At 44.1% G+C, this 14,281-nt stretch overlaps 1 protein-coding gene across 1 annotated transcript in view; it reads right to left on the reverse strand.

The window, feature by feature from the left end:
• The window catches only part of RIMS2 (regulating synaptic membrane exocytosis 2), a 1,857,427-nt gene that overhangs the window by 487,241 nt on the left and 1,355,905 nt on the right, over positions 1–14,281 (reverse strand). The window contains exon 23 of the mRNA XM_078686898.1: positions 4,686–4,748. Coding sequence (XP_078543024.1) covers positions 4,686–4,748 — 63 coding nt within the window. The remainder of the gene's footprint in view (positions 1–4,685; positions 4,749–14,281) is intronic.

The raw sequence follows: 14,281 nt of genomic DNA on the forward strand, positions 1-14,281 counted from the left end.
GACACACTAGATGGCAGGGGCATTACATTATGGTAGACATTTTTATTACACCGTGCAGGGGTTGCTCGAAGGCAGCGTGGGTTCCCCCTTGGTGTAGGTGAGAGACGTTAATTGTATTCTGGATGGGGACTGGGATTGTCACCCACACAGTTGGGGACAAAACCAATGATTACAGAGTCTAACAGACGCGGCCTGCTGGGTGACACAGAGTGAAGCTCCAGCGTTATCTGGATGGTAACTGGGGTTCTACTGAATCAAGGGTCACTGAATGGGAGGCCCTTAGGGCCATCATGAGGGGTCCTACATTGGGATGACATGTGGGGTCAGGCGACAACTTGTTGCATTCATCAAGAGTCTGGAACAGAGTCTGGCAACACTTCATAGGGATGAAGCTGGCTCAGCTGCTACATGAGGGGAGTTTCTGCACACCCAATGTAACCTACAAAAACTCTGGGAATCCTTAGATAGGCATACACTTATGGCGTATCCTCAACGTCTGCACAGGAAGGGCGACAAATCTGGCCAACTGTTGGCCTAGAAGCTGAAGTGTTAGAAGGAGATCCCACCTATTATGATGATCCGGGACACGTGGAGGGGGCGGGGGGGGTGAGTGGTGACACGATGGCATGACATACTGCCAGCACTGGGGATGCACTTCTAGACTGAATACCAAGCAGATGCCGAGATCTGCCCGATAATGACAGAGGCGATTTTTGAGGGGATGACCTGGCCTAGTCTTTCCCCAATTGATGCACAGGACCAGGATGAGAATCTCACCCAGGAGGATCTTAGAGCTGCTCTCCAGAACCTGAAAAGAGTTAAGACTCCGTGAGGGGATAGCTTCCCTGTCGAGTTTTAACAAGCTTATTTTGCTGTTCAAGGGGAGAAACCTTTGGAAGTATTTTTGGAGGCACAAAGACACGGAACCCTGACCCCAACCATGCAAGAGGGCATAATATGTCTAATGTTGAAACCTGGGGGGATTCTGAGGATCCCTCCTTCTACAGGCCACTCACAATGATTAAATAAGATGGAAAAATGATCTGCAAAATGATGGCAGGCGGCTCCCGGGCATAATCCTTGCATTGATCCATAGAGACCAATGTGGTTTTTTGCCCTCGTGCAGCACATCCCTTAACTTGAGACGTCTAACACATGCACTGCATGAGATGGCTGGGTCAAACCAGGATATGGCACTTGTGGCATCAATATAGAGGAGGCATTTGATATGGTTGGGTGGACTTACCTCAGGAAAGTGTTCTGGGAGATGGGCTTTGGTTCAGTCATCTGGGACTGGGTGCAGCTGCCCTACACAAGCTCCATGGCTCGTGTCAGGTTTGGGGGGGAGCTTGGTGGCCTGGAGGGTGAACCAGGGTACCAACCAGACAGGGATGCCCGCTTCTTTTTATCCTGGAGATCGAGCCCTTTACCATTCTATTGCATAGGGAGCTGGAAGCCCAGTGGGATTTGGGTAGGAACATCAACTCACATCATCTTGTTATATACTGATGATGCGCTGGTATATGTACACTTGCCTGCTGTGGCAATACCTGTCCTCCTGCGACATTTGGAGAACTTTGGAAGAATGTATGGCTTATGCATGAACATACAGAAAGCTCTGAAATACCCCCTTGGAAGGTTGGCCAAGTTACTGCTGGACCAGCTGCCTGCTCTGGGTATTCAGTGGGAACGGGAGAGCTTCCGATACATGGGCATTATGGTCACTAGAATGGCAGCAGATCATCGGAGCATCAATGTAGATGGGTTGGTAAGGGGTCTGGCTAGGTCGGTCAAATTCTGGAATACGCTGCCCCTGTCCATTGTGGAACGAGCGGCTATAGCCGAAATGGTCTTCCTCCCCAGGTGATTATACCTAGTACACAATGTGCTCGTTCCTTTCCAAGAGAAGTTATTTTGGATGTTATGCAGCCTTCTCATCTCGCTGGTGTGGGTAGGGGATGCAGCAGGGTGGCTCCACCTGTTTTGAAAAGGACTAAGGAGGAGGGCGATGTGGCCCTTCCAGACATACAACTTTATTATTTTGGAGTGTACCTACATGCTGCCAGATGGCTGACGCATACTGACAACTGGGAGAAAGGGCTCCTGCAGGGTACTGTAGGGGCTGACACATCACCACACAACTTTATGAAGGGGGGGTCGGGCTGATGCCCCTATACCTTATTTGGTTCCCCACACTGCAGAGGTGTGGGAAACAGTGGTGCAGTAGGTGCAGCACAGGGCCCCTTTAGACAGGGAACGGCGCATTTGGGATCTGGAACTATATTGCTCTATCCACTTTCATATGTCCATGGAGATGTGGTAGAAATCGGGTGGATGCCTCTTAGCTGGAGATCTATACCTGGGAGAGGTTTTCCCCACATACCAGAACACTTAGAACACCTTTGATTTGGGATGGGGCCTTCTCCTGCGGTATACCAAATTGGATAATACTCTGGTGCAAATACCTAGCAGCCCCACCACCATGTCAAGTTTTGAGGGGGCTGACTAGATGGGGGGAGGACAGACACCTTATCACCCTGTTCTATAGAGCTCTTCAGGGTGATCTGATGAAGAGCGTATACAAAGCGAGAACAGTGTGAGAAACAGACTTGGGGGAAGCCATTGAGAGTTCGGATTGGAATCATGCATGAAACCTGGTAAAGACGATTTCCTGTAACAATCGATTTAAACTGCTTCATTTTAACTACCTGCACCGCACATACATAACACCGGACAGGCTCAACAGTATTGACCCTAGCAGGGTGGCTAGGTGCGCACATTGTGGGGAAGAGTCTGCAACATTCATACTTCTGGGTGGCACTGTGCGGGGGTGCATGGTTTCTGGGAGAAGGTGGTGCCCCACATTGAGAAGGCAGTAGGGATCTTCATCTCTATGACACCTGTTGCTTGACTCTTGGGTATAGTGGTGAAACCAAGGGGACGCACGATCTCAAACAAACTCTTACAATTAGCACTGCTTCTTGCTAAATGGCGAATAACTATTGGGTGGATGAGGTCTCGAATACCAAGTGAGGCCTTATGGATTAAGGATGTTTTAGAGTGGGGAGTTGGAGAGAAGTACATGAGATTTTCTTGCACTGATGATAGGGTCCCAGAGGACTTCGCAATCTGGGGGGCACTGCTGGACACAGTCAAAGAACATGGGGACCGAGATATGGACTCTAACCCGGGTGATACGGAGGCGTGATGCTACACAACACACACTTGAGTAAGACAGCTGACATTGACATGTGGGGATTTTTTGGGATACTGATGTCCATGATATGTATACTGACTTGGTACGTATGATGCTATTTGATCTGTGATGGTCCATGCCAACCTTCCAGTGGGGAACCATTATTTGATACTCATACTTGCCAACATGCACTATCTGTTATGGGGTGGGGAATTGATAATATGTATTCAAATGCATAAATGCAGGTTTAAAAAAAACGGGCATCAAGTAGGGCCTGAGAGCCATTTTATCTAAGATGGATTTTGCTGGATCTTCCTCCCTGGCCACATCTCTCCTTGCAATTTCTGCAACACACTGTCAAACTGAAATGTTCTTCTTTATTTCCACTACCATTGTTAAACTTTCCCGTGCTCAGCCCCAAAATGAAATTATAAATTCAACGTCCTTCTACTGGTTGTTTCACTGTGCCCTACCCAATTATATAGCAAATTACTGTTCATGTGCCTTGAGTGTTCCAACCATATCCGGACGGCATTAGCATTGAAGGGTAGAATTATTATTCAGGTAGTGAGATAGTGCTTAGGTAATATGATGTTTATTAAGAATTAGGCTCTGAATTGCTGAAAAAGTTAATTTTTCTATTGCACCACAGTGATTCAGCGATTTTGTTAATTCTATTCATTTCATAAATCAATGTATAAACACCCTCGATTTGGGGGGGTGGTTGTAGTGGGGGGGATTCAAGAAGACTTTCCTGAAGACTTAGATGCTACTAGGAATGCGGCCGAATTCTTTGTTGATTTTGCTTATCACTTGGGACTTGGACTGATTTTGACTTTGTACTCCACTGTAATGCTCTATTTGCTGGCATTGACTTTGTACTGTTGATTTCTTACGTTTTGTAACAAAAACCGTTTAACTATTCAGCTGATTTAGACATCGACTTCATGAATGGGCCATTTTACTGAAAGTCTGAGATTTTGATATGTTTGGAAGTGCCTTGCTTTGGGGACACTTTGCCTCTTTAACACAGTCTCTGATTCACTGAATTATGGGCATTCGGTCGAGGTACATTTAGGGGTGTCTACATTTGCCAGACACAAATAGATGCAAGCTTGGCTCTGATAGTTAATCAGTTTTACTTATGTCGACATTTATACAGTTTCTAAGCTGTAATCACTGAACCATTTCTGTAAAGTAGATTCATTTCTATCAATGGTACTCAATCAAAATCAACCATTTTAGAACAAATACAGAGTGAAAACATTGATAGACTTAGATTCACACGGAGTGAAGACCCAGACCATTACTTTACATAAATATGATATTTATAGATATTGAAAGAAGGTGACAAGAAGAAGGGCTCTTATCTAAATCTAACAACTAGGAGCGGGAACAAAGAGCAGGAGTCTGGGGAATAATCCTTAAATTATGAGAGTAGTAAAACTAAGAAAAGAGTGTTTAGAACCACACACTATACTGTACTTACCCATATGTTTCTGCTGAACCATTGACTACATGATCTGCCCAAGAGCTTGAACCATTGTACAACCTTTACAATGCAGTCAAAATAAAAAGATGTTAAAGAAAGTAAAAACCTTAAAAAAAATGTATGTATATATATATATATAGCCAATATCAATTTATTTTCCATCGAGCTATGGAGACAGTAATGTTGCAGAAAAGCCCTTAGCGCAACAAATTATACTTGTCCTCAAAGGGTTCAGGTAGCCCTACCATTTGCTCTACAGCACAGGTATATACATCATGCAATAATGAAGTATAGTTTAGAATATGCTGCAATCAACTCACTTAGCAAAATAAGTTGACAACTTGCATATTATTTTATGATAATGTTACTAATAATAGTTGTAATGTGTTTACTTCACGGAGAAATCATGCAAGCTTCTAGGCAGATTCTAAACAAATTTTAAAAAAATGACAATAAGTGGAAACATTTGCTGACAATATTGAGACAAATACACTTGCAAAAATTAGGGAAAAATGAGGGCATGACAAAACCGGAGTTGAAACTTCTGTTACTGCTGCCAGTAGTATTTGAAAAGAACCCTCTTGTGAAAATATGTAAATGTGAACTCATCCTTTTCACAGAGTATGACTTCAGTGGCTTCATGCCATATGCGTCAAGTAGACTATGAGTCAAAATGGTGCATCATTTTTAGCGTTTGTAGGAATACATTTGAGGAGAGCAGGATGCAGTTAAGAGGAGCCAAGTGGTACTCTGTTTAGATGGCTATCCCCCAGGTGCTTCCACATTCCACCAGTTCCCATGGTATGTTGCAAAGCTTTTCCTCTATTGAGCATCTGGTTGCACAAAGTGCAGGTAACCTCCTGCTGGCGTATTTTCTTTTTGGCCAGCTGGAAGTTAGAAAAACTGTCACATCAACGATTCTTTCTCAGGCCTCGGTTGATGCGGTGCCACATAAGTTGATGGAATGCCAATAATGTCATCATCTTCTGTTGCTAACCCTGTGGTAGGCCTAGTGGATAGTATGTTTGCTCTCTCCTGGTGTCCAGGCTTCTGTGAGGCCATGATGGATTGTGATTTCATTTACACCAAACGCTCTCTCTAAAACCCCAATCTGATAATGGTGGTGAAGAAAATCATGCAAGGCTGCTTCTAAAGGTTCAGGCCCTAATTTTGGAGTAGTGTTCCCAGAGTATCAGTTCAATAGGCAGCTTTCATTTTCATTTTTAGGTCTCGCCTAGGCAGCACTTGCGCTGTCTCTTCAAGACATGCTGCATTTAGGACATGGGCATAAAGCTCTGCAAACTTTCCGCCAATCTTTTTAATTGGCTCCTGTCCCTGTCCTTTGTACATGGTGGCTTTTCATAGGTCAATAGGCTTAGTAGTCCCTCCTTAGTACCGCCTTGTCTCTTCTTGTAACCCCCCATGAGGACACCCCCTGTTATGTGTTGTTACTCCCTAGGTTTTAATACAGCCTCAGAGAACTGTTTTCTTAAATGGCTTCAGGCCAGACACATGCTTGGTCCTAAGCATGGCTGGCAGTGGTTACGTTACTCAGTAGCACATCTCAAATTTATATGAGACATTCTATAAATTTCCCTTCATCAGCTCCACACAGAGTACAACCTAATCCGGAGTTAATATATTAAATATTTTGTCAAAGGTACTAATTGTACATATGGACACAGCTATTTGAATGTACTTGTGGTACTGTCTTGCATGCAATTCATTATTTGTAGGGTAGGTTTACCATACCTTCTGCAGGGTGCAGTACGATATGTGGCCAAAACAGGTTTCATGTGACCTCTTTTGGCCACATATGGTACTGCACCCTGCAACATGGCTAGGTAAAAAACTTTGCCATGTATAATGCCAATAACTACAACTTTTCAAGGTGCAGTACTATATGTGGCCAAAAGGGGTTCCATGGGTCCTCTTTTGGATTTATATAGTACTGCACCCTGCAACATGGCTAGGTAAAAAGAATTGCCATTTCTAATGACAATAACTCTAACTCATGCAAGACTAATTGCATATCCAATGCAAAAGACCTCGCATTTGTTAAAGTTAGAGCTGTTGGCGTTGAAAATGACAATGATTTTACTTTTTTTTATACCATTGGCAATAGTGCTATGCAAATATAATAACTCCACTACAACTAAAAAAACAAAAGTAAAAAACATTGTTATTTTCAACACCAACAGCTCTAACTTTAACAAATGTGAGACCTATTGCATTGCAAATGCTTGTTTTATCTGCCATAGGGACGCCAAAGTCAATTATAGAGCGCTGCCTGCAACACTCCTGTGGTGCCTTTACTTCCTTCATACAAAAAAGATGCGTTTACTATGAAGGGGTAATTTCATTTTAAGTTTGAGCCTAGGGGTTTCTTCACAGACACAAATAACCAATGTCTCCCGAAGTTTTTAGCACAATGTCTACATTTTAGGTGTTGCGGTACTGTAGTACATGAAAATAGTACCGCACAACAAACTAGGTCTTTTAGTAAATAACACTGTTATTCTTAAACCTTGAACTAGATCCTCCCTTTCGGGCAAGCATTTTAGAACTAGTTCTCAGGGAGTGCAGACCTGTCTAACTGTGAAAATCATACCACACAAACTATGGGTCAGATTTATCAACATTTCATGCAGCACAATGTAGCAAGCCACATTGATGCGCTAAGTTAGAGGGTAGGAAAGCACCGCATTTACAATTATATGGCGCATTCCTGTCTGTTCCTTGCACTGGTGCACAAACTGTTGCCTATCGCCAACACAGACACTTTTGTGCCATGGTACAAGGGTGCCTGCCTTTCAGACAGGATTGGTTTTGTTAAGGAAGGGGCACCTTCCTGCACAAATACAATCCTCTGAGGCATGTTCCTCTTTCTATGTGTACTGCAGGATGTAGCTCTCATAGAAAAAGGAAAAAGCAGTGAGAAATAAAGATAGTTCTCCTCATTACGCCTCACCTGGGAAGACGTAGCATCTCGACTCATTCCTATGTCTACCAATAATGGTAAATCTGGGAATGCACCAAAATCCATGGGAGGATACATGAATTCCCACGCTCCACCCGTGGAACATCTCCTTGGGACAGAGTAACGCAAAGCAGAGATTTGTATTGCGTTACTCTAGATTTAGAGTAACACAAAGCAGTGATTTGTACTGCGTTACTCTAACTTTAGCAAGACACACAAGGTGGACTTGCATGGCTTGGTAAATCTGATTTAGTAGTTCCCTCGCCCTTGAGCCCCATTGCGGGGAGCATGGCTGATGCAACACTATGACAAATCTGCCCTTATGACTTTTAGTAAAATCACTTATTACTGTATTCTTAAACCTTGAAGTAGTTCTTCCTTTTCGGCAACCATTTTAGATCTGTTCCTCAGGGAGTGTAGACCTGTCTAACTGTAAAAACCATACCACACACGCTATGGGACAGATTTTTCAATATTTCACGCAGCACAACACAGAAAGCCACCTTGCTGCACTGCATGTAAGGGAAAAGGCAGGAATGCACAATTTTTAACATTATATGGTGCAGTCCTATTCGTTCTTTGCACTGGCACACAAACTGTTGTCTAGTGTCAACAAAGACACCCTTGCGCAATGGTGCAAGGGGGACTATGTTGTAGACAGGATTGTTTTTATGCAGGAAGGTGCACCTTCCTGCACAAAAACAATCCTCCGAGGAAAGTTCCTCTTTCTATGAGTGCTGCAGGATGTAGCACTCATAGAAAGAGAAAAAAATGTGGAGAAATAAAGATATTTCTCCTCATTACATGGGCAAACGTAGCATTTTGGCACATTCCCAGGTCTACCAGTAATGGTAAATCCGGAAATGCACCAAAATCCATGGATGGATGCATGAGAATACCCACACTCCACCCATGGAATGCCTCCCTGGGGCAGAGTAACACAAAGAAGTGATTTGCACTGCATTACTTTTCATGCCACACATGGTGGTCTTGCATGGCCTGGTAAATATGATTTAGTAGTTGCAGCACCCTTGTGCCCCATTGGGGGGTGCATGGGTGAAGTAATACTATGATAAATCTGCCCCTATGTCTTTTAGTAAAGTTACTTGACACTGTATTCTTAAACCTTGAAGTACTTTCTACCTTTCAGCAGCCATTTCAGATCTAGTTCTCAAGGAGTGCAGACCTGTTTAATTGTGCGCCTTATTTCTTCTGATTTTTTTTGTTGGCAAATCATTAAAACAGTGGCCTCTGCAGAAAAAATCCATCACATTATCCACCTGAGATGTCCAGGAGAAAGACATTATGGTGACTTCTGAATTCATGGTTTGGAAGTTACAGTGCGTAATTTGCAAAATAAATAGGTGCCAGGGCTCTTATCAGGAGGTCATTGCAGCTTGTACCACACATTGTCCCTGCCTTGCTGCCAATTATAGTAACAAGACAACTACTAAGCATCACACTCCTACAAGTGTGACAGTTCAGACTATTTCAAGCCTCCAAAGCTATAAGAATGACTTGGGGGCAGGTAATTGACATTTTAAATCTATATTGCATGAATAATTAACTGTTGTAATAATTTCGAAATTAGCCAGACAGCACCACCTTGTGCCAGACTGTTTCAAGCACCATTGTTGACAATAAAGTGCTGGTGCCGAGCCCCGGAAACCACAGGCTAAAACTAAGCACTGGGGAGTTCCAGGATCAGTAGCATTCCCAAGCATCTAAATACATGGCACAAAAAACAAATCCTCCCAGCCAAGCACTACAGACAGGAAGATGCAGGTGCATCAACGTCTGTTGCTGCTGTTGGTGTACCTGACGAACTGTTAATACCTGGAGGTACTGCAAACCAAGTATACATTGGAGGCCCACTCAAGTCACACCAATCCCGTATTTGTCACCATGGGAAGGCACAGTAAAATGGATGAACTAAGAGCCACTGTAACATAAAACTTGGTGGTCGCCCACCAGAGTACATGTACGTGACAAGTGGTTTTTTTTTGCACCCACGTTCAGAATTCCTGTTTTTATTTTTATTTTTGTTCTTACTCACAGAGACAAAAACTATACAAAAAATGTAAACTATTTTAATACACAAAAAAGCCTAGGCTGTTTTAGAACCGCCTTCATCTTTATTTTGTCATGTCTGGGACTAAGTACTAAGTGCTAAGTACTATGCCATACATCTGAAATTGGATCCACCATCACCTGAAGTTGACCTCTGACAAAACCGAAATTGTGATGATTAAAAAACTACACAGCTGGAACCCCTCCTTCTGGCCTTTAGAGATGGGTGTTCCGCCGATTTGAAAAAAGCAGTCAAAAGCCTCCGGATTCTTGTTCAAGACTTCAAGACCTTTCTATGAAACCTAAGATGGGTGCAGTAACTTAGTCTTATTTTTCCAGCGAAGGAAAATAAAAAAATAAAACGGAAATACTTTACTCTAGAAGCCATCATTCAGATTATCGTTGCCCTGATTATATCCCGGATTGATTATGCTAACCCCCTCTATCTGGGACTTCCAAAGGGATTTAGTCAGAGGCTGCGGTTAGCTCAAAATCAGGCAGCTAGGCTGATGTGGCACAACCCCCGATACTGTTCTCTATTTCAAGTGACACATGTCACGTGTCACCTATCCGCACAGCTCTAAGATTCGATTAAACAATATATATATATTTGTTTCACAACGTTTAGTCTTATTGTATAAATTTTTGATGATGACCAATTCATAAGCAATGTATCGCCACTGATATTCGTTCATTTTGAAGTCTCATATTGATGAACAGTCTACAGTAAATGTAAATCATGGACCAAATAGCCTATTTAGCAAAATAGTAGTTTACATAACAAAAACGTGATTTCATAAGTCTGATGTTGTCCAATGCGTTTTGGGATCTCTTTCCCTTCTATTTTGTCTCTGCTCTTTCGATAGAGGTGATCTGGTGAATGTTCCTGTGATGCTAATTCTTTAGTTAGATACCGTCCTTTCTGTCTCTACAAAAGGTTTCTGACTCGTACGTGACAATCGCCCTGTGTAGATGTATATGTGTGACCATTGCATTAGGTGTGGACTAGGCAGTCACACAACCCTGTCCAGCACGCTAAACACCCCAAGAGTTCAGATAATTACCAGTATATCATTGTTTCATTCATACGTAACAAGTGTGTGCAATACACACATATGGTTCGCCGCCCCAGATACTGCCACACCAAACAGCTGATGGCAGAAATACACTGGCTTTCAATCGCCCGGAGGACCCTGTTCTGTTCACAACAGGGTGCATCGTACTCAAATCTCAACACGAAAAAAGTCCAACTTTTGTGACCCCTAGAATCCGGAAATACATTCCCAACCGTAATCTTAGATCAGCCGACTAAATTCCATTAGAAGTCACCAAATTCAGCAGGCAGAGAATTGATGGTACCAGGTTTACCGTGATTGCCCCAAATGTATGGAATTCCCTTTCCCCCGACATTAGAGCCAAAACTCCATAGGCGAACTTCAGGACCTAACTGAAAACCTGGCTCTTTAAACAGGCTTATGGCTAAGCTTTTTGGTCTTCCTTGCCTCTATGCCATGAAACCTTTTTGGTGTACGAGTGCTTAATGAATATGTTGTGAAATAACATAACAATATACTAAAAGTAGGAGTAATGCCTCACAGCACCACCCAATAAATCCACAAATAGATCCAACATCCACCAGGTGGTCGTTGGTATGGTCAATGTAAAAACTGAAGGCTCTTTTGGGATCCAATACATGTAGTCTGTACTCTTGTTTCAAATGAAAATGTGGGGCAAAGAATGCCAGATGATTGACGGCCTGCCCGGCATGGGAAGGTATTACTCCTTTCAGTAAAAATGCAGCTCGAGTTTTTAATACCGGTTTCACTGGAAAAATGCTATATGAGGCGGCTGGACCGAGAGTGTCTGCAGCTCACTCATGCGATGAGCTGACATTATCATGAGCAGAAATACAGTTTGCAGAGTCACGAGGCATAATGGACTACAGTGTATAGCCACAAATGGGGTGCACATTACAAAACTGAGAACCGAAAGCAAGTCCCACTGTGGCATCACAAAGGGCTTTGATGGGAACATGTGTTGCAAACCTTTAAGAAATCTCATCACAACTGGTGATTTGTACAAAGACGTCTGATCCACAAAAAGTCAAAAGAGCCGACAAGTAGCCTTTAACAGTGCCCAGTATAAATCCTTACTTGGTAAACAATAACACACAACACCTTCGCATGTAACGAGTGTTTATGGTGGTTGCTGCACCAATGCACAGCAATTGTCCCAGTGCCCCGAGTACACTCATTTTGAGGCAGGGTGTCTAGCTATTAGAGTAACAGCAGCAACCTTGGGAAAAGATCAAATGGAATTCACTGCCATCATTTAATCTCCATGCATGGAGATACAGGTTGCGCAGGCCCGGGTGCAAGACCCTGCCCTTCTGCTGCGACAGCAGATCCAGCTTCATTAGAGGATAGATGCTCATCCCCAGGAGTTCCGGATACCACACGTTCCTGGCCCAAATCAGAGCCACTAAGATGACTTGGACCCAGTCGTTCCTGATCTTCTTCAGGAGAGACAAACGCTGAAAGGCTTACAGGAGTCACAAGCTCCACTCTAGGCAGAAAGCATCTCAGGCAGACAGTTTTCTTGGGAACTCCAGTGCACAAAAGTGTTGACATTTTGCACGTTTTGGTGGGTGTCTAAGTGATCGAGCCAAGGATCCCTGAATTGCTGGAAGACTCACTGCACAACCTCTGGGTGTAACTGCCACTCGTTATTCACTGAGCGTCGGAGGCTGCATTTGTCATCCTGTCAGGTGGTTCATGATCAAAGAAATGCCCTCATGATTCAATCAGTTTTAGAGGCGCAGAGCCTCCCAGCACAGGCCCAAAGACCCCAACCCACCCTACTTGCTGCAGTCCCACATGGCAGGGGCGTTGTCCCTGAGAACCTGGACCAGCCTCCTTTTGATCATTCACCAGAAGGCCTTCAACCCCAAGTGGATAACCCTCAACTCCAACATACTGATGAAGAGTAGGGTTTCTGCCAGAGACCAGGACCCTCTCACCTCCACCTCCATCAGATGCCACCACCCAGCCAGCAGCGATGCATCCGTCACCACGGTCAGCTCTGGGTGTGGTAAAGAGAGGGGTCTGCTGCTGGCACATTTGCGATCAGGCAGCCACCATTGCAGATCTTTTGCAGTCTCCTCAGAAACATGGATGATGCTCCTGGTGCTCGGGCCACTGGGACCTCAGATCCCACTGCAGAACCATGTGCCATCTGGCATGTTAAACTGGCAAGATGCAAGAGGCCAAAAGCCCCAGTAGCCTCAGAATCATCCTCAATGAAATCCAGGACAGAGGCTGAAACTTAAGGATCATAGCTCAAATGTCCTGGATTCTCTGCTCTGGGGAAATGGCAGAAAACTGCATTGTATCTAGGAAGGCTTAGATGAACTAGAGCGTTTGCAACGGAACCAGTAAACCCTAACATTGTTAGAAGTTTTCCTGTCATCTGGAGGTCATCTACAATTCCCTTGGTCGAGCCAGCCTTCAACAGCCAGTTGTCGGTGTAAGGGAAGACAGGAACACCTGACCTACAAAAGGTGTGAACACCTAAGGGGCACTGATGAGGTGAAAATGGAGAACCACAAACTGAAAATGCTCCTGGATCACTGTGCTGTAGATAATGCATGTGGGCCTTCAGGATATAAATGATGAAAATAAGCATCCTGAAGGTCCAACTCCTCCATTTAGTATTCAGGGTCCAGGGAAGACAAAACATGGTCTATTGTAAGCATCTTGTGCAGGAAGGTGTTGAGAGGGGTAATATCTAATAGGATGAAAATCTCCATGCTTGTTCAGTACAGAGAAGTAACAGGAGTAATACCCATTTCCTACTTCTGAAGCCCTAATCCTCTCTATTCCCCTTTGGCCAAAAGGGCATCACTTCCTTTTTCAAAACAGACGTGTAGTCCCTGTCAGCCACTCTGATGGGGGTGGAAGGTGAGGGGAGGTAGAATGAAATGGAGGGCTTCAACCTGTTTTTGGCGGACTTATCTCTTGGAAGTATTGTTTTGTCACCCCTGGAGAAAATGGCAGATCCTTCCTCCCACAGGGTGGCTTTGTGCCGGCAATTACTCAGCAATGTGGTTTTGAAGTAGTAGTTCCTAGAGGCTTGAGGAACTGAGCATTGTCTCTGATGTCCTTAGCGCTGCCTCTGCAAGCAGGGGCCTTGACCTCAAAAGTGCAGAAAATCCTGCTCAGCTGGCAGCGATGTCTGCTGTTGTCAATATGACATACCCCTGGCGTAACTCTGAAATGGATGACATTGCTAGGGTAACTGTCTGGCGGATGTGTAGACACCCAGTGAGCAAGCAGTGAAGCAACTCTCTTTGAATTGCTCTAGGGCCAGATCCGCTCTTTCACTGAAGAGGCAAGAGACATTAAATTACATATCCATCAAGGATTTCAGGACATCCCCTGAGAAGCCAGCAGAGCTCATTCAAAAGTGGTGCTGAACTAATCACCCCAAATGATACTGGTCCAATTACTTAACCAAGCAATCGGTCCTGTCTAGTCCAGGCTGG

This window comes from Lissotriton helveticus, chromosome 4_1 (assembly GCF_964261635.1).
Source record: "Lissotriton helveticus chromosome 4_1, aLisHel1.1, whole genome shotgun sequence".
In the NCBI taxonomy this organism is placed as follows: Eukaryota; Metazoa; Chordata; class Amphibia; order Caudata; family Salamandridae; genus Lissotriton; species Lissotriton helveticus.